Source organism: Apus apus, chromosome 2, assembly GCF_020740795.1.
Source record: "Apus apus isolate bApuApu2 chromosome 2, bApuApu2.pri.cur, whole genome shotgun sequence".
In the NCBI taxonomy this organism is placed as follows: domain Eukaryota; kingdom Metazoa; phylum Chordata; class Aves; order Apodiformes; family Apodidae; genus Apus; species Apus apus.
In genome coordinates this window covers 22,232,598-22,253,866 of record NC_067283.1, presented here as the reverse complement: position 1 = coordinate 22,253,866, position 21,269 = coordinate 22,232,598, and the positions used below count along the sequence as shown (strand labels likewise).

Sequence of the window (21,269 nt, the reverse complement as noted above, 5' to 3'; positions counted from 1 at the left end):
AAGGATTATTAAGTTTTCTGCACAAAAGAGGCGTAGGTTTTTTTCTCACTTTCCTGAATAAACAGTGTATCCCCTGAGAGCTCATTCTAAAGATCTCTACATGAGTGCATATGCTTTGCCTTCAATTTAAAACGTTTTTAGGAATTAACTCATAAAAGAGCAGCTACTTCCACTCCCCTGCCCTCCACTTAGTGTAAGTATTTTCTTGAAAGGTGAGACACTGATATAAGAATCAAGCTCTACTAAAATATCATACAGATTTTCATATCTAATTTAGAGCATTATGTATTCTTTTTCCATATGTTTTTCCACTGAAACAATCAAAAGTTACTCTTACTTTAATTATCTCTTAATTTTGAAAGTTCGAAGTAATATATACGTAATTAATCTTAGCATCATGTTCTTCCCTCTTTTAGGCAATAGAAGCTGAAAAGCCATTATCAGAAAAAGATGAAAATGCACTTACTGACAAAAAAAGTGACTCTGAACCAGAATTTGAAGAACCCTTAACTAAAGAATTGAGAAGACGGTCAACTCGGAGAAGCACGAGAAAGCCAGGAACACAAAATGATGATCATGAAGAGATAACTAGTTCACCTGTAAGTATCTTTGCAGAGCTCCTAGTGAACTTTGATTCCTTTCAAAAAAGTATGTTAAAATTAAATTCATTCTCCTGCTCTAGAAATGTACAAAAAGGTGGCATTTGATAGGGGTGAAAAAAACATGCAAATTTTCTAATTCTAAATAGTCTTTAACTGATAATAATTATGCCTTGTTTTGTTTTTCTCACTATGAAAGTTTATACAAATAAATGTGGCTTTAAAAACGTATAAGAAGGATGAGTTTAATCTTGAAATATGCTTTCATATGTTTGCATACCATACCAACACAGTCTATGCAGGTTAAACACTCGTTTTTGGATCAGAAACAGTATGCTTGGCCTGACATACAATTCTTGCAACAAAACACACAGTCTTTACAGAAAAAAACATAAAACAAACATGATTGCCTTCATATTTGTGGAAATATTTTGCAGTTATATATTGCTTAATGAACAATTACAATTAATCTAGACATGGATTACACACAGCAGCATGCCCAGAATCAATAGTTCAGTCACCATTGACCAATACCAAGAGCATTGATCAGTGAAAATTATACAGATAAACTAAAACACAATTACAAGGACTTTAGATATATTCTAACAACTCTTCCTTCCTTGTATCAAAATAATTTAAATAAATGTATTACTAGTTAATTATTCATGTTATTAAAAAGTATACATTTTTACTTCTGAGTAGATTCTAGAAGTAGCAAATTGACTATCAATTTCTCTTCACATTTCTTCAAATACATACATATTTGTACTAACAACATTCCCATTTTTTTAGGATGAAGAATTACCTCCAGCTTCATTTCTGAAAGTTATGAAGCTGAACAAAACTGAATGGCCATACTTTTTACTTGGAACTTTAAGTGCAATCATCAATGGAGCTTTACAACCTGCTTTTTCAATCATATTTTCAGAAATTATAGGGGTAAGTTTGAATAAAAAATTAAAAATAAACTGTAAAGTCTACAAAATTTATTTCTAAGAAAACCACATCTTGAACCATGACTGCATAATGAAGTTGAGTAGTGGATGAAGCACTATTACAAAAATCTGAAGAATTATGAGATTTATAGACACCTTACAGTACCTGATGAGAACCTACAGGAAAGTTGTAAAGGGACTCTTCATGAGGGCATGTAATAATAGGATGGGGGGGAACAGTTTCAAACTGAAAGAGAGATTTACACTGGATATTAGGGATAAATTCTTTACTGTGAGAAGGATGAGACACTGGCACAGGTTGCTCAGAGAAGTTGTGGATGCCCCATCCCTTGAAATGTTCAAGGGCAGGTTGTAAGGGGCTTTGAGAAACCTGTTCTAGTGGGAGGCGTCCCTGCACATGACAACGGGGTTGGACTAGATGGTCTTTGAAGGTCCCTTCCAACTTGAGCCATTCTATGATTCTGTGATTTACAAAATCCTAAAAATCTTGCTGCAACCTGAAATTTGTTTATACCTATGATCATATGTAACAGATGCTCAAATTTTATATGAATGCAAATGACTACCAAGCATAGATATTGAGAAAGATGAAAATATTTTAGATTACGAGTTGCTTAAAAATTTTTTGTTTGAATATTATTTTATAGGTGTTTTCAGAAACTGACAAGACCGTTTTAAGAGAGAAAAGCAACTTATATTCAGTGCTGTTTTTAGTACTTGGGATAATTTCCTTTTTTACTTTCTTTTTACAGGTATGTTTTATTATTTTAGCTTTATTACAATTGTTCAGCATGTTTTAGAAACCAAATCTTGAGTATACTGCATTTTTTTAATCTTCTTAATACATTCCTCCAACTCAAACGAGAACCCACATTTACAGTTCTAGATGTGTCTGAATCTGAACTGAGTATTTTTTTATCTAGACTTTCTCAGGTGCTAGAGATCTTCCAACCTATTCTGTTCTCTTCACTTCAGAACTTCCCCTTTTCTTGACCAGTCAAACACATCTCAGCATGAAACCCTGGATTCTCTCACCCTTTTTCCATTGCCACCTAATGGCCAACCCCTTCGACCTTTACTTCTCCCTTCTCACCCTCAAGCTCTACTATTTGAAGCTGGCAGTACCTGCAAATCTACCAGTCTCCTGCCTTAGCTCTCCAATTCTTTACTCCCCTAACCCCTTCAAGTCTTACCTTATGTGTGCCCTCCCAAAGATGCACATCCTGTTTCTCAGGTAACACCCATCATGCTGATATTCAGCTCCTGCTTGAATACTAATGATTGAACAGTAATACCCAATCCCCTGCTCTCAGTGGCATCTGTAGTAATCTCAACTTTACAAAAAAAAATATTTTAACTTTACTCTCAGTCTTACATGTATCTAATTGATACAGCAGTGCCACAGTTAAAAAAAGAAGAAGGTAGTAATCATACAGGTGCAAACTTTGGTATTTGAGTATTCTAATATATAGTATGGTTTATAATTTCTGACTATGTTTTTACATTTTTATCCGTTAAATAAGCCTACACAGTGAAATAATAAAGTGTACTTGGGAAAGCAACATAAACAGTCTCCTGTAAAAACCGAATTTATTTATAGAATTGTCTTGTTGCACATGCATGCAAGAAGGCCTTGAGTGTAGGAGACCGAGTAGATGGCTATGACAAGTTTACTCAATTTAAAGATGTTCAGATAATGTTTTAAATATGAGTGGGAAGAGTTCACTGGAATGTAACACCCTCAAGTTAATAAGAATTAAAAAAAATTAAAACATTATAATCTCTTGATATAGTCCCCGTTTTCTGATGTTCTTTTGTAATTTTTTTTTTTTGAAGTCACATACTTGTGCAAATTGCCTAACTTGAAGTGTGCTGGTGAAGTAGTGCTGGGAAATACTGCTGTGCTCTGTATATTTTTTTGAGAAATTATATTTGAATGTTGGGACTGTGAACCTTCTAGAATTTATGAATATTAAACCTGTTTTTACACTTGCTTTGTGCAATCAGGACTGCAATATTTTGTACTTTAACATTGTAGAGACAATGTAACTGAACTATTTTTTTAATAGACACAAACATTGTGTTAGTACTCTAAACAATGTACCTTCTTTCAAATAGGGCTTCACATTTGGCAAAGCTGGAGAAATTCTTACAATGAGGCTTCGATTCATGGCATTTAAAGCCATGCTTAGACAGGTAATAATGATAATAAATATTTTTATTTTGAGTGTTTTAAAAAATAATTCATTGTATAGATATAAAATAACATTATTCTGTCGCATTATAACTTGTCTACAGAGAAGATTCTTTCAGTCAGTCTAGAAACCAGTTCAGTTAGTGACATGTGGTTAAGCAAAGAAACCTTAGAGGCAGTGTCTTAAATCAAGGTAAGATTATTTCGTATGCTCCTTGTAATGACTTAGATTTACAGCCAAGTTACCACAGCTTGGCAGGTTGATGTGCACCAGCAGTGTCCCATCATGTGTTCCTTTGCCTACTTTGCTTTCTTGGTGCCCTTTCTTCTCTAGAGAAATGCAATGCAATGCAGCTTACATGGTAACTCTTACTTAAAATGTCTGTTTTAAACTGTAATATATACAGATATGTTTGTATTTCTTTATTAAATGTCTCTTTCAGAGAGTTCCCAAATCTCTAATTTTTGTTTGTTGATAATGGGATTGTGTACTTAAATCTAAAGTCACTTTCAGAGAATTAAAAAGTATTAAATAGTACTAAATTTAAAAGAATTAAATATATTAATCGAGTTTTTAAGTAATTAATGTTATCTAAATTGCCCTTAGTGTTGCATGATTTCAGGATTAGTATTTTAGATTTTCAAATATGCAATATAATATTTCTGGGGTTTTATATCTTGCACTTAAAGCTGTATGTAGACACAGAATTTGATTAACGTGAACATTATTCAATCCGGGGAAGAACAAAGCAATGAATTCAGAGTTTTTACTTTGAAAATTCTTTACATTTCATTCATCCCGGAACACCTTTTCTCTGGTGAAGGAGTGTGACTGGAGTCATCTCCTCCAAGGAGATGCAGTTTCAGCAGCAGTGGGAGAGGGTAGATTTTGGGTTTGGTAATCCTCCAGGCTGCTTTTCTTCCTTCTCAGCAGTGACAGTGTACATATCAGATCATGCACAAGCATACACTTTTTTCTTTCTTTTTTAAAAAAAAATATTCATTGTGCAGTGAAGAAACTAGATTTATTTAAAAATGCAGAACTGATGCACTGCCACAGACAGAGTCTTCTGACACTGAACTCAATTATATTCTGTAGACCTCAGTTTTACTTTGTGGTTTATATGGAATGTCCAAAAACTGGCCCTAATAAAAATGTTTCCTATTGTAGGACATGAGCTGGTTTGATAATCCTAAAAATAGCACTGGAGCATTAACTACAAGACTTGCTAATGATGCCTCACAAGTCAAAGGAGTAAGTAAAATTTTTTTAGGGGAATTTTTCACATTTGGTTTAGTATGTAGTAAAGTTGCAGCTTGGATTTGAGTGGTTTGATAACTGAGATTTGCTATAAAACTGTAGCTGGTATAGAATGCACTGATGTGTTTTACAACAGGGGTGGAAATATATGTTTACAAAATAATTTCCAAGTAAATTAATTTTTTAAAGTTTACTAGTCTGCTGTACTGTGATCTTCATTATTAAGCAAATTAATTGGGAATCTCTTTATCTAAAACATCTGCTTAGAGACATCTTATTTATCTAAAGATAAGTATCTACATTTTTTCAGTTTATGATATCCTACTATTTTTTTGATGGTACACATGTCTAACATGAGAAAAATTAGATATAGTAGCAATAGACTTCCTTTTCCTTGTTACTTCTTGGAGATTCTTTAGAAGTAATTGGTGGAATTTCAGGGATCTGTAATATTAGGCTAAAGAGCACTGGATGTAATTATTTGTGTATGCTTAAGTAAATCGTTGCTGCACGAAGTTACATGTTTTTTTTCTGAACCAAGGAGTCGTGTAGTATCCTTGGCTTCATTTCCAAAGTAGAAGTTAAACATATAATTTTCTTCTTGTTCTGTGTGATGACTTATAAAGCTGGCTTCATGATCTACAAAATGTGACAGATTTTACTGTTTAGCTGTGAGTATAACCAATGTGATATGGTTAAAGTCTGCTCAGATTCAAGACCAGAATTTAGAAACTGCAGGGCAAATATAAGTAATCAGAATATGAGGAGAGAAAAATTAAACATGATGTAGATAATTTTATAGAAAATCATTTAAGAAACACTTCTGTTGAAAATAGCAGAACTGAGTGAAGACTTTCTTAGTCTTAGTGTTTTGAGATTCAGGAATATTATCCGTAAAAATGCTTTCCTTATTTAACTTACATTAGCAAGAAATATCTTTTTTCTTCCTCCAGGCAACTGGTGTCAGACTGGCATTAATTGCCCAAAACATAGCTAACCTGGGGACTGGAATTGTTATATCATTAGTTTATGGCTGGCAGCTGACCCTGCTACTTCTAGCCGTTGTGCCAATCATTGCAGTGGCAGGAATGATTGAAATGAAGATGCTGGCTGGGCATGCTAAAAAAGATAAAGCAGAGCTGGAAGTTGCAGGAAAGGTGGGTCTAGAGAAGTTTATCTATTTCTTTGTAATGTGTATTTCTTTGTAATTTCTTTGTAATACAGTCATGTTTACCAAAGCATTGTTGATGGACATATTACTGCCAAATACAGAACAAATTGTAATAGATAACTTCCAGAGATGGCTAAACTCTATGTAATTACACTAATAGATCTACAAAGTGTAACATCTCTTCAGTAATAATTGAAGACTTATGTTATTACCTGATATTTATTTTTATAATTGATAACCCCAGATTGCAGCAAGCACTATTCAGTCACATTCTTTTCTCCTTCCTGTTTTGTTCATCTCTGTTTTCCTTATTTTCAACCAACTTCAGTTTGACATTCTCTTTTTTCTGTCATCCCTTTTTGGCATGTCATCTGTCTTATGTATATTATACTGCCCTTTTTTTTTTTTCCTGTTTCATTTTATTAACGTTTGCAGGGATAATATGTATATATCCACTGGTTTCTGAGTCTGTTTGCCATTCCTTTATTTCTTGAGTGGAAGAGAAAGATGAGAACTGAAAAGCGAGAAGGCTAGACTCTTGTTTAAGAAATTACATGAAGGCATTTAGTGTCACTTCATTCCAAAAATCCTTTTAGGACAGAACAACTAAATCATCACTTTCCAGATATTGCTTTTTTAAGGTAAAATTTTTCTAAAATCCCTTCCTATTTCCTACTGTTTTTAAAAGTTATTGAGAAGAAAATTATTTATCTAGGGCTGTGCAGATAAGCAACGGTATCGGTCTTCAGAGTTGGTGTTTATGTGTCTGCATATAGGCTGAGAGTCTAATGTCCCCTTATAGTTAGTTATTGGAGATGCCATATTATCTGGGTGGCCTCCAACTGCCATTTCAGAAGGATATGGGTCTATGTCATATCTGCCATGCCTTACCCAAATGTTTTTAGTATCCTAAGAGGATCTCCAGTGACACAATCTACCTGTATGTGCTCAACTGAAGAGTCCCTCCCACTCCAGTCAGTGATCCTGGAGAAAGAGCCTAGGTAGGCACAGAGTGCCTAGGCAGATTCATTGCTTTCTAGCTTTGTTAAGTCCAGTGACTACACTCATAATTTAGACACCTAAATTAAAGTGTCTTAATTTGGATCTGACCACCCTTCCCAGTAACTCCGGTTTACTAGATGAGTTTGATTTCCTTCCATCACATCTGCAGATAAAATTGCTGGAAAATGTATTTGTCCCACCAAGTCCACAGGAAATTGTGCATAATGATCTTTCCATGGGCTTTTTTTGTACAAGACAAAGGATGCATTTGCTTTCCTTTCAGATGACTAAATTTCTTCTGCTTTCTAATGGCTGAACACTTATTTCACATTGTTGTGTTGTAAGATACAACAGAAAAAAAATTGACAATTCTTGGAATAGGGACTAGAGAATTTCTTAATGCAGCAGTCAGTGAAGAGTTAGCACAGGTGTTACAAAAATTAATTATTAAAAAAAATATTGAGAAAACACTTCCTTTTCTTCATGTAACAATGTAACTAAGAATAATAAAATCTATTTAATTTCTTTGTTTTCATTAACATTGTGTATTACATTCAAATCCATGAGTTAGTCAATTATGCATGAGTTTTCAAATATTGGCCCAAGCATTACTGAGGCTGTAAGATAATGATACCCTTATATTTTAGAACAAAGATAACAGTACCACCATTAAAGTGTTTGATGACAGTTCATGCTTTCAGGTCTCTGGTTTAGATAACTTAGATAAAAGTAGCAGGGTCTGGATGGTATTTGTTTTTCTGTTTTCTGTCTTCTGTTAGGCACTTGAATTGTATGATTGATTGCCATAACTCTGGTGTCTTTTAAGACATAATGTGCAAGATTATTTTTCAGAGCAGAATTTCATTCTGTTCATAGAATTAGAAACATAGAATATCTCATATTGAAAGAACCCATAAGAATACTTGTCCAACTCCCTGCTCTTCATAGGACTGCCTAAAACTAAACAGTATGACTATTACTATCATCCAGACACTCCTTGAACTCTGACAGGCTTGGTGCCATGATTGCTTCCCTGGGGAGCCCATTCCAGTGACCAACCACCTTTTCCTCATGTCTAATCTGACCTTCTCCTGGAATAGCTTCATGCCATTTCCTCTTGTCCTATCAGCAGATCAGTGCTTCCCCCTCCACTGCTCCTCCTGAGGAAGCTGTAGACTGCAACGAGGTCACCCCTCAGACTTCCCTTCTCTAAGCTGAACAAACCAAGTGACCTCAGCTGCTCCTCATAGGAGCTGCTGCCTGCAGTACACAAGGTGTGGCTGCACCAGTGCAGTGCAGAGTGGGCGGATCACCTCCCTCAACCAGCTAGCTATGCTGTGCTGGATGCACCAGGACATGGTTGGTTCTTTTGGCTGCTGGGGCACACTGTTGATTCATAATCAATTTGCCATCAACCCAAACCTTCAGATCTCTGTCTGTGGGGCTACTTTCCAGCCTCTCATCCCCTAATTGGTATGTATAACCAGGATTACCCTGTTCCAGGGGCAGAATCTGGCACTTTCTGTTGTTTAATTTTATATGGTTGATAATGCCTAGCTCTCTAGCCTATCCAGATCTTGCTGTAAGGCCTCTCTACCCTCAAGGGAGTTCACAGCTTCTCCTATCTGATTATCATCACCAAACTTAGTGTAGATTCAACTCTTGAATCTGGTTCACTTGTAAAAACATTAAAGAGCACTGGCCCTAAAACTGAACACTGTGGAATCCCACTAGTGACTGGCTGCCAGCCTGATGTAACTCCATTTGCTGTAAGTCTTTGAGCCCAACCCATCAGCCAGTTGCTTACCCGATGCATTGTGGACTTGTCTAGCTTTATGCTGGCTATTTTGTTCAGAAAGATAATGTAAAGCATAGTATAAAAAACTTTATTAAAATAAAAAATCCCACATCTACTGGCTTCCCTAAGTCAGCTAGATGGTTATCTTGTTGTAAAAGGAAAATAACTTAGTTAAACAGGACTTTCACCCCATGAACCCATGCTGCCTATGACCAATGACTGCATTGTCTACCAAATGTTTTTCAATAACTTCCAGGATAACCTCCTCCATGATTTTTCCAGGCACTGAAAGCTGGCAGGCCAGTTGTCATAAAATAACTTACTAAAAGTGCTCATGCTTCTCCCTGAAGTGTCTCTCCTCCTTTTTGTGTAAGTGCTCAGCTCAGAAATTTTTGTGTAGAACCAAGACTTTGCTGACTTCTAGACGTGAGCTGGAAACAGAAGGAGTTCAAGGAACTAGTTTCAGAGAAGCACAGTGCTCCAAGCACTGGTTCTCAATGAGATTTATGAAAAATATGAACCATGTAAGCTAACCAATTCAATAACAATATTATGTAAAATAAATGCATGTCTATTATATGCTTTCTAAAATGAAAATATAAAAGTGTTAAGATTGAACTTTTTGAAGTTTTAGGATGTTAAAAAGCATAGCAGATCTCTTGTGGAAAAAACCTCTGCCCAGCTTTGAATATTTAAACGCAAAGAATCAGGGGCCTCACCACACTTGTGAGGAAAGCCCAATCATAATTAGAAATTCGGTGCTGAAAATACATCATTACTATGTAAAGCTCTTATTTTATATTCTAAATTTGCATGCATAGAAATATGGAAGCAGATGTCTGATTTCTCACCTTTTTCTGGGCAGATACAGTGTAATGGTTAGCTTCAGCCTTGCATTATGTACAGCGCTCTGATCTTTTACTCTATGGCCAGGTTTGTTATTAAGATGAAAAGGTCACTCGTTCTTGAGTCTTTATTATAGATGTACTTTCCTTTAGCTTTATTTACCCCTGACCTTACTTTATGTTCTTTTAGATTAATAGCATAAAGCATGCAATGTATATTTCAGCAAAGTGTCTTAAAGACTTGAGAGTCTTTAGTAACAAGGTCTACAAGTCTAGCCACATTACTCTTGGCATTGTCCGTATGAATCTCCTGCTAACTTCTACTGTCTTGTACATACAGTTCTCTGAGTTATAAACAGACTTATTACTGTGCATTTGTGTGGTATCTATGCTCATAAGGGAGCTCTCCTCCTAAATGCCCATTCTTAGAAATGAGAGCACTTGGCAGCTGAATAGAGCCTAGGTGTAAGTGCTTAATACTGTTTGAAATGCATTAGGAAATTGAAAAAAATCCATCCCTGTGTGATTGTCAGATATAATACAGTACATATGGGAGTGCCTGCCCTCCCAAAGAAACAGCAGGTGAGGCCAGCTGGAATACCTGACATACCACATACTGCACCAGTAGCGATGTGTAGGTCACAGACTCAAGCCCAGTGTTTCAACCAGAGGTGAACAGAGTGATGCAGCACTAGTTCTGATGTCTAAAGAGATGTGATTGTTCCCAGTATCTTCTGTTGGCCATTTCCAAGCATCAGCCTCTTCTACATGCATATGCAATGAATCAACCATACAGGCTTCTAGCCTTGCTGAGTTGTCACTGAGGAAGACTTTACGGGCACCTACACAGACTTAACAGACGACATAAAAGCCATGAACCTGTTGCTGCCATGCAGGTGTGCATCTGCTGCCTTTAACTGTTACTGGGTAGCTTTGTGTATGCACATGACTCAAGTCTAAAGAATATGCAGACTTAAAGAAGGTATTATTGATTAGATCAAATATTTACTGCTGAGATATAAGCTAGGCTCTAGGCACATAAGTACCCTGGATGTTCTGATTATAGCCCAAACTCAGTGGGCTGGAAGTTGAATGTTAAATTGCCTGTTTTCTTACTCAGTATCTTCTCCATGATTGTCAGTGCTGTCTGATATTTTTTTTTCAATACTTATTTAGAGTACATTGAAGAGGTCTTACAAGAAAATTCTGAGCATCATCAGAAAATGCCACTGTTATTAAAAGAAAAATGTAAAATGCTTACTTTTGATATCAAAGGTCTATGATTTTAATAACAATTATTGAAAATAACAGAATTCTATTCCAGCAGACTCTTTTATTAGTTTAGAATAAGGAATTGCAGAGTTCCTTAGAATATTTTGTTATAACATTTGTGTTTCTATTACAGATTGCTACAGAAGCCATAGTAAATATTAGAACTGTTGCTGGCTTGACCCGAGAAAGAAAATTTGAGTTGATGTACAGAGAACATTTGATTGTACCATACAGGTAAAATAAAAATAAGCTAATAAATAAATAAATAAATCTGTATTTAAGTTATGCAAATTAAAAACATTTACTTGGCCTAAGATTTAGTTGGTTTTTTTTAGTGTGTATGATATAACATAGTTTAATTGCATCAGAAGTAATGTAAATATTAGGCATATTTTTTTTAACAAAATGCAACCACCAGCCAAGACTTTTGTTCTTTGATTCGATTTTCTGTGATAATATAGGTATCTTCTATTGCAAGGTCACTTGGTTTGGGAAAATGTTAGTTTTAAGTGAGCTTTGGAGGTCATCTAGTCTAACTGCTCACCTGAAGTGTTTCAGAAATTAATAAAAACTTTTAAATGTAAATTGAATATGTCAGTAAGCCGTTTTTTAGATTATTAATAGGATTGAAAACATTGGATTACTTACTGGTTCGTAACTGTTTTAAAAAAAAGGAATTTAAATTTGCCTGGACTAAATAAAAATTGGAAACTCCCGAAGTGAAAAACTAAAAAGATACTGGAAATTAAAATGGAATTTGTTCTAGAATAAAGTGTTTCCTTTTCAGAGATCCATGAGAAAAGTAAAGGAAATGACATATGTATTCAGATATGATGGGAGACAAGTAGGGGTGCTGCTAATACATCCACCATAATAACTGAGTGGTTAGAGCACAGTGCAAAGTGTAAAATATACTACTTAACTTTTTTCTCAGGCTGTTAGATTGGGAGTCCGTATCTCAGAACTTCCAGTACAGTGCCTAACCATTCTCTGAGTTAACACTGGTGGGATTGCTCCAAGACTTTAGTCTTAATGTTGTTCTAGTATAAATAAGAACTTACTGCCCTGTGGGTCAGTTTGTCTGGCAGAGACAGGAAGTATGTTTTTCAGTTAATGTTTCAGTGCATGTTAAACCACTGATTAGGCAAAGTGTTTCTATTTCATAAAAACTAAGCTTGGGCCTTCTCTTATACTGCATTAATGCACAAATCAGCTACGTAAAAGAGCAGTAACAACAGCCTCGCATTAAATAAAAAAAGCAGCTTGTGAATCTGGCTCCTGTTCTGGTTTGCGTTTTTTGTTTTTTCCATAAGGGACCATGCAGCTGAGACTTAGTAATAGCATCAATGAAATTAAAATATTTCTTTCTTTTTTTCTTGTATCATTCTTAGTTATAGGAAATTTTCTCTCTGCTTAGTTTTTAGTTATAGGCATAGTTTTATCACCCAAAATCTAATTTCTGCATCATACACTCAGGCTTAATCTCATTTGAAAGCAGAATTTTGAATAACTAAATGGAAAAGAAACAGATCCTCAAGTATATAATATTGAAATCTTTAATATATTAGTATTTGGTAAACATAAAATTGCAAGTAAAGAAAAAACAACCCAAAAATCTGGCTTTGGCTGAAGGTGAGCTTCTGCTTTTTTTTCCTTCTTGTGTGATGCAGTAGTACAATTTCAAACATGTTATTCACACCTTCAAAGCGGTAATCAAGGACTGATTCAACACTCAAACTAGGTGATAGTAAGACAATAATTATATATAGCAGCTAAGGTGTTACCTTTTTCTATACCCATATTCCATGCTGTTCTTGGAAATAAAAAAATTCTGGAAACAAAACTAACTTTCTCTTGGACACAGTCTGATAGGAGACAAGTGATTATGTTGTTTAGGCATGAGTACACTTCCCATTCATCTGAAGTCAATCAATTGTTTTTTGCACACTAGGACGTAAGTGTGATTACACATTTTTCTGAAAACATGCATTCTTTCTTACAGAAATTCTGTGAAGAAGGCACATGTATTTGGATTTTGTTTTGCACTTTCACAGGCCATGATGTTCTTTACCTATGCTGGCTGTTTCCGGTTTGGTGCTTATCTAGTGGTAAATGGAAAGATGGATTTTAAAGATGTGTTTCTGTAAGTATCTCTTTTGCAGTCTTTTTCTGTCAGCCCAGACAGAGGTCTTTGTTTACTGCTAGAGATACTATGAATCCACTGGGTAAGCTATGAGAAAATGGGCAGGTGGTTCTTCTGTACTTGAAGATAGTGAAAGCGTATTACAAAGCAGATAATCTAGGTGACTGCAAAGTCTGAGCTATTCAGATGGGCCTGATTTTGGATTTCCTTTTCTGTATTTATTTGGGACTATTATGATTTCTAGAGTATCTTTTGTCATTTTGTTTATTCCCACCAATCTTATTGTTCATGTAACTGCAAGGTCCTTTCTATGTTCTAGAAAAACAGTTGTACCTGTTTGCTGAACCATAATAATATTCTAAAAAAATTTTTGAGAATAGGCCATTACTGTCTTTATTAATTCTATGTCAAGTTTATTCATTGAAATATGAAATATTATCTAAAATACATGTTAAATAATTGGAGAACAGGAAAGATAACAAAATAATTTCAGATTGCATTCTGATAAAAAGCTTGTTCACTTACTTGAACCGATTTTGTGTGGGAAATGAAAGTATGAACCACAAATGTTAGAACAGTATGCAGAGTACTGTACACACCCATAATCAGGAGTCAGATTGAGACAGGTACTGCAAATAAAATATCCTAATTTGCAGTATTCATAGAAGGAATATCCATTGCAATCTGAAATTATACAAGCAATACTACAATTATTTGTCTCTAAGGGCACTTTATAGGCTTTTAAGGGCAGCAACTCTACAAAGAATAAAGGAATTATTTTGAAATTATAGCTATCCTTAGCTCCTTAGTTTTTTATTTTGGGTTTATAATCACTGTTTATTGCATTGTTTGCCACAATAGCTAAGAGAACCCCAAATTTCAGTATTTTAGATCATATATAAACTCATGAGAAATATTATTTATAATTTAAGATGCAGTATAGGTTCTATGGAAGCAAGTATGAAAAGAATGAGACTCTGCTGGTATGGATATCAGTGACCTCAATACCTAAGAAAGGCCGATCATACTAATTATTTTTTTTTGCAGCCTCATTAAAGGTAGTTAACAAAGGTGTTACGAAGTGTCTGCATCCCATGTGTAGCTCAACATCTCTAGCCAGCTGTAGGAGTGAACTTCCAGTGGCTTAGTTAGCTTTGGAAGGCATTGTCTGATCTAAATCTGTGTGAGCTTTTCTAGGCTGTTCCAATGCAGAATAAAACAGATTGATTTATATAATATGTATTTTAATATATTATATTAATATCATTTATATTAATTTAGACACATTGCCTTAAAACAGGCTAAGAGGTCTCAGATGTCAATTACCATTTCTCAAGGATGAGTAATGCTGTGTTATGTGGCAGTAATTAATAGCTGAGGACAGCAGGTTTTTAATCCATTCTAATGTAGCCTTAAAAGGTACATCAACATTCAATACAAAAAAGTAACAGCATAGTTTTCAACTCTTTTTTTGCTGAACCCTTCACATTTTTTCCAGCAGAGCTGTGATAGCAAATTAAATCTTTATTGCCCATTTGTTACAGACTTGATTTCTTATTTTCATTGATGCCTTAAAAATGAGTCACTGACTCCCATAGGTCATTGAACCATAGAAGGCAAACCACAGCAATAGCAGAATATTAGTGTAATGATTTTACCATCCATTGACCACTTTCCTCCTAGCCCAGGTTGAGACTTAATATAGTTAACCAGTATCAATAATTAAAGAAAATAGTGATAAAAAGTAACAAAACCACTTAATTTGGAATGGAGGCCTGTTTATCTCACTTCACTAAAAGAGGATAAAAACAATTTTCTGGAGCTAAATGAGTAATAAAAGCAATAGTACATGGTTACTACTTCTTCCTTTTTAAATTTAGTCTCTTTAAAAAGTTGACTGCAGCCCCATTTCCATTGTCCTTTTCTTCACTGTCTATTTGTTCTTCTTTTTTTTTTTTTCCTGATTTCTTTTATAGAGTGTTTTCAGCTGTTGTATTTGGAGCAATGGCATTAGGACAAAGCAGCTCTTTTGCTCCAGACTATGCCAAAGCCAAGATATCAGCAGCCCACTTGTTTCTGCTGTTTGAAACAGTACCCTTAATAGACAGTTACAGCGAGGACGGAGAGAAGCCTGTAAGTCAGTCATGTGTAATGGCAATATTTTTTATTGACAATATGGACAGTAGTCTTCTTGCTTCCTTCAAACTGCTTTTTCCTCTCCTTCTCATTATTTCCTCATCTCAATGTATTCTAGACAGTTTATCCAAACACAACATGGACCAAGTTCTCTTGTGGGAGTCCACATTGTCTAAAGGTTGTTTGATTTGAAAATCTGGTTAAGGTACAATTTGTGTGTTTGACCAGCAAAATTATGAGCATTTTCAATTAGTTCACTGCTGTACTTTGATTGTATAGATTGACAAAGATTCAGATCAAATAGTTAGTCAGCATTCCATCAAATGCAAAACTATTGCAGACTTCAATTTGAATCATCTGTCAAATTGTCTTGAAGATGTAACAGTGATACTATTTCAATTATAGGAAACATTTGGTGGAAGCATTACGGTCAAAGATGTGACATTTAACTACCCAAACCGACCAGAGGTCAAGATCCTCCAAGGTTTGAATCTAAAAGTAGAAAAAGGACAAACTCTGGCACTTGTTGGCAGCAGTGGCTGTGGAAAGAGCACTGTTATTCAGCTGCTTGAGAGATTTTATGATCCACTTGGTGGAGAAATGGTAAGTATTTTTGTAAGAACATGTCATAGTGTTAAATGAGGATGTGCTTGTTGGTTTCGTGTGTTGTGATAGAGTATAATAGATACTTCTAGTTTTATTTTCTAAATATTTTAATGTTAAAGACAAGCAGTGGGTCATCATACCTTATTTAAATGCAATGAATGATGTTATGGAAAAAGTCTCAGTTTCCCACATTACAATGAATTAATGAAATGACATCTGTGTATTAAAATATACCTGATCCACAACCTAATGATGGCTTTGAATTCAGAGCTATTTTTCTGAGGTTTTTATGTTAACGTTTCAAAAGTTATTATATATACATATCTATTTCTGTGTAATGTAGTAATAGAATTTGCCATCTATGTTCTTTCCTAAAACAGTGAACACTGACAAAAATAATTATAATAATTTTTACTTGTCAGAAACATCTTTCAGATTATGCCCACAAGCAATAGATCGTAAATACTTCTAGTAATTTTGATTTAAAATACATCTAGAGTTTCACACACTACTTAATCCATAACTTTTTTTACTTTTTCACATAACTGTTTTGTTTATTGCTGTTTTCTCTTTGATGTAAATGAGCTCAGAGATTTTGCTTGAAAAAGAGCCCACACATTTTGGGTTGGATTAGTTGAGACTCAGAAGGATTTTAAAATTTGCCTCTGCAGAGACACTCACAAAGGATAAAGCAATACTTAAATAAGGCCTAGATGCAAGGAACAATTTTTTTTTCAGGTTGGAAATGCCCATACATGTCCCGTGTAGCAAACCAATGTGTAGCAAGATGCACTATAGATGATCTGAAAGTATGTTTAACCAAGTACAAGTTCATCACCAATGTTTTTGACCTCGTATCCATAAATAACCAACAATGGTTTACTAAAGGGAAAAGCACAGAGGTCTGGCATAGAAACCGTACGGTGGATCCAAAATACATAACAACTGAGTTCGCTACCATAATCAGTGATTTTTCACATCAGATAAGGAACAGGAAGCAGATCTTAGCAGCCTGCAAATCTGTTGGAATTCTAAGGAAAAAAAATGGCAAATATCCATGTAGCCGAAAGAAATTTCTCCTTTCTAGCTGTTCGTTTGTGGGTTTTGTTTGTTTTTTATTGGGTTTTCTTTTTTCTCCCTTTACATCTGGAGATGTAGAAATGCTGCCACTGATTTCAGTGGATTTTTATCAGGTTCATGATGATCTCTTTCCTTTGAAAAACAATTATAATGGCTGAGAATTGGCTGTTCTAGCACAGACTGTTGTATTACTGGATTAATCCTGTCCAGTAGCCATGCTATGAAGGGGACAGATCTTCCATTCTCCAGCTGTCACCCAACGTAGAGGCTGAGCACTGCTCTGGGTGGTTCTAGTAGAGGTGTAACAGCCCTCTTAATGTCCTGGTATATTTGTGTCCAAGTTGATATGACTTGTACAATTATGAAACTGGCCTATCCAGAAAAAACATGTTATGTTGTCGTTTATCTAATAGTCAATGATATCAACTCAGTAGCCAAATTTAAGAGAAATGTAACAGAGTTGCCAATAAAGACAACTGGTTGCAAATGACATCTTAAGGAATCTGGGAGTAAGTTTTTCCATTATCAGGTATTAAATTACAAATAAATTCAAGATTGGATGCTGGGTTTAGAAGGGTACAAATGAAATGAACCCAACTCTTTCTTTGTTTCAATGCCAATCTGTTCCTTCAGTGGAAATGGATGTGCAGAATTGAATAAAGTTTTACCATCAAAGAAAGAAATCAAAGAATTTTACTCAAAGTTCTTTGAAGTTGCCTCAGTGTGTCCTGTCTTCCACTGTCTTCAAAACCCCATTAAATCTTGAAGCAAAGAAAAGGACTGATGCAGCAGACGGGACTATCCTCACTTTCATATAATAACCCTTAGAAAATTTTGGAACATAGAGAAGGAGGGGAAGGGATTATGTGAGCTTTCAATATGATATCTCTAAGGAAAGAGCTTGAATTGCACAACATCCGTGTATGAAATTACAATAAGTCTCAAATACACATATAGCCATGTGACTGAAATGTGAAATGTTTGGTTTCTCAGCTCTTTGATGGCAAAAATACGAAGACACTAAATATCCAGTGGCTGAGAGCTCAGATTGGTATTGTCTCTCAAGAGCCAATCCTGTTTGACTGCACCATTGCTGAGAACATCGCGTATGGAGATAACAGTCGGCAGGTGTCACCCGAGGAAATTGTTAAGGCAGCAAAAGAAGCCAACATTCATTCCTTCATTGAATCTCTGCCAGAGGTAAGTTATTCCTTTTCTCTTCTACTCAGAACTGGTGATGACTAGCTGCAGCTGGAAAAAAATGTGTCCATTTATGATTCCCTGGTGTACAATAATTCCCTGAAATGCTAATGTCTCAAAAAACTTTTGTGCTTTTTGCAGCCAAATATGTAATATCTCAAAGACTACTGTGACCTAAGCACGAGTTTGTCTGGAACTGGCTGGTCCACTAAATTAAAAACATAACTGTCCAAAACTGTAGTATAGATAAAGATGAAGTGTATAAATGTCTATGTCTGTGTATAGATATATTATATAATTTGACCTGAAACTGGTACATCTTATATGTTGCTATTTTCTTCTCCAGGATGAATACGAGTGCATTAGAATAACTGATTGTTTAGGATGCTAGGTTGGAGTGTTTAATTTCAAGGTTTGATCCCCAGTGTTGTCATAGACTTTTACTGAGCCTTGTTGTTCTGTCTCTTGATTGAGAATAATGTTGCCTTCCAACCTTGTTGCTTTGAATTTATTAAATGCTTGATGCTACCAAGAAGTCTTCTAATGAAAGATCTGTATATCTGCAGCAGATAGTAATTCTGGTCATCTGTTTTCAGAGAGCTATTGGCATGGAATATGCAGTTTATGGGTGGCTGGTGTCAGAATGAATATGCTTAAATATACGTCAGAATCAATTTGCATTCATAGTCTGAACTTACTATACTCTTTCTAGAAATACAACACCTGCGTGGGAGACAAGGGGACTCAGCTTTCTGGTGGTCAGAAACAGCGCATCGCTATTGCCCGAGCTCTTGTACGTCAGCCCCAAGTTCTGCTACTGGATGAAGCTACATCTGCCTTAGATACAGAGAGTGAAAAGGTAATTTGATTTTGGGCCAGGAGTCTGGAATCTAAATCCATGTTTGTTTGTGTTATGATTATGGTTCTCCACCCCACAGATTAAAGCCCGAAGCTGGAAGTACAGTGTTTTATGCAAATTATATTTTAATGCTGAAAGACAAATACAAATGTCTTACTCCTTCTTGCCGAAAACCCACATTTTTTTCCATCTATATGGCAGCAAGCAGATAAAAGTAGCAATAAGGAAGGCATTTACCTGGGATTCTTCAGGGTTCAATTGGAAAAGTGCTACCAAATATGCATCAGGAGACACAAACTTCAGAAAGTGAAATTATTGAGGATGCTGCCAGAGAATTCTTTTCTGGAAAACTGCCAAATCTTGTGTTCATGTTTTTCTTGCTTCTCCCATTGCTCTCCTGTCCTTGCTGTATGTTCATGGCTAGTATAAAAGCTTCCAGTTTTCTTCTCATTTCTTTTAAAAGCCCAAAGCTACAGTCTTGGTATAACAGATTTACAATCTCACTGTAGAAAATCAACACAGATTCTACAAAAATACTTTAAATTAATGAGGCAAATATTGTTACAAATATTATAATCTGAAAAGCTCAAACCATATTGACTAAGCTCTGATCAATTCTAGGCATATAAACATAAGGTTTGGGCAGCAAATGCCATTAATTTAGGATTAATCTAGGATTCTTTGTTATCATAATGATGTGCCAGTTATGTACAGAAATTTCATTTCTTATTTTATTCTGCATTAATAAACATAGGGAAGCAAGAAAACGAAGCAGAGATTCTTATCAGTATTTTTCTGCCAGTGTTAGCTTCAAGAAACCCATGATTCATGAGACTCCCTGTGAAATCATGAGAACTAGTATGATAGTGGCTGATCCAAGATTGCTGATTTAGCTCCCATATATAATTAATCAGTCATGGGAGTGACCTCTGGAAGCTGCTAATCAAACCTGCTCTTCAAACAAGGGCCAATGCTGAATTCAAACTGGTGTTACAACCAGTATGGTCCTTGAAAATCTCCAAGGAGATTCAACAAGCTCTCTTTTGTCCCTGTTCCAATGTTTCATTATCTTTGCAGTGAATATTTTTCTTATACCCAGTCAGAGGCTCCTCTGCTACAATTTATTACCGTTTTCTCTTGTTCTCCTACCATGCATGACAGTAATTAACCTGGTTCCTCATCATCCTCTTGGCTATCATGGCATCATCCACTATGACAGTTTTGACTCCTTGCCAACACAGGCTAATTCTAAAACAGGAGGCTAAGGACACAGATATGCCCTTTCCCTCATTGTCATATTATAGTTCACTTCAAATATGGCAGTTGAGATATATCTCACAACAGCTGCCACTACAGCTCATCTTCTGGTTTCTTCATTGTGCAGATTGTCCAGGAAGCACTGGATAAAGCCAGAACAGGTCGCACTTGCATCGTGATAGCTCATCGCCTCTCCACCATCCAAAATGCTGACAAGATTGCTGTGATCCAGAATGGCAAGGTTGTAGAACAAGGGACCCATCAACAGCTCCTGGCTGAAAAAGGCATTTACTATTCTCTGGTCAATGTTCAAAGTGGATCAGCCAACATGTGAATTAAAGATATTACTTATATCAGAATTGTCACTGTAATTATTTCAATACTACTATTTTTGTTACTGTAATTACTTCCGTATCATGGTCAGTCTTGATACTTTTGGTTTTCCTCCTTCCTTTCATAAGTCCAGTGAAAAAAAGTACTAAGCATGTACATACCAGTTTCTCACTACTAGTTTTGAGAACCACTCTTACTATGTGGCCAAAGCAGAGGACTATTGCACTCATAAAAGTAGAACCATGCTAAGCCAAATGTATTTAGTATTAGATTTTTTTGAACTCTGTCAAAATCACAGTACTCAGACATATCTGGTAAACAACTTGTAAACATTTTCACACTCAGTAAAAATAGTGTTGCTGTTGCCAGAAACAAACCTCAAGCCTTATCCTCATTGTGCCTGTAGGACACAGTCATTCCTGGCCTCTTAGGCTTGTTACTGACTTGTTATGAGAACTTGGAGGTCAGCTGAAGCTTGATGCCAGATGTCTCTTCTTACAACCTTCTTATGGAGTTTTAGCCTGGGACAACAGGAAGTCTTGAAAATATGGCCACAG

At 35.6% G+C, this 21,269-nt stretch overlaps 1 protein-coding gene across 5 annotated transcripts in view; it reads left to right on the top strand.

Annotated features, from left to right (window-relative positions):
• The window catches only part of ABCB1 (ATP binding cassette subfamily B member 1), a 59,692-nt gene extending 38,960 nt beyond the window's left edge, over positions 1 to 20,732 (top strand). For all 5 annotated transcript variants that reach the window (XM_051609938.1, XM_051609933.1, XM_051609937.1 and 2 more), the window contains 13 exons: positions 417 to 599; positions 1,392 to 1,538; positions 2,203 to 2,307; positions 3,674 to 3,751; positions 4,921 to 5,004; positions 5,964 to 6,167; positions 11,232 to 11,332; positions 13,101 to 13,241; positions 15,218 to 15,374; positions 15,783 to 15,980; positions 18,057 to 18,263; positions 18,976 to 19,122; positions 20,507 to 20,732. In XM_051609938.1, coding sequence (XP_051465898.1) covers positions 417 to 599; positions 1,392 to 1,538; positions 2,203 to 2,307; positions 3,674 to 3,751; positions 4,921 to 5,004; positions 5,964 to 6,167; positions 11,232 to 11,332; positions 13,101 to 13,241; positions 15,218 to 15,374; positions 15,783 to 15,980; positions 18,057 to 18,263; positions 18,976 to 19,122; positions 20,507 to 20,713 — 1,959 coding nt within the window. In that variant the 3' untranslated portion in view covers positions 20,714 to 20,732. The remainder of the gene's footprint in view (positions 1 to 416; positions 600 to 1,391; positions 1,539 to 2,202; positions 2,308 to 3,673; positions 3,752 to 4,920; positions 5,005 to 5,963; positions 6,168 to 11,231; positions 11,333 to 13,100; positions 13,242 to 15,217; positions 15,375 to 15,782; positions 15,981 to 18,056; positions 18,264 to 18,975; positions 19,123 to 20,506) is intronic.
• Positions 20,733 to 21,269: the final 537 nt, after the last annotated feature.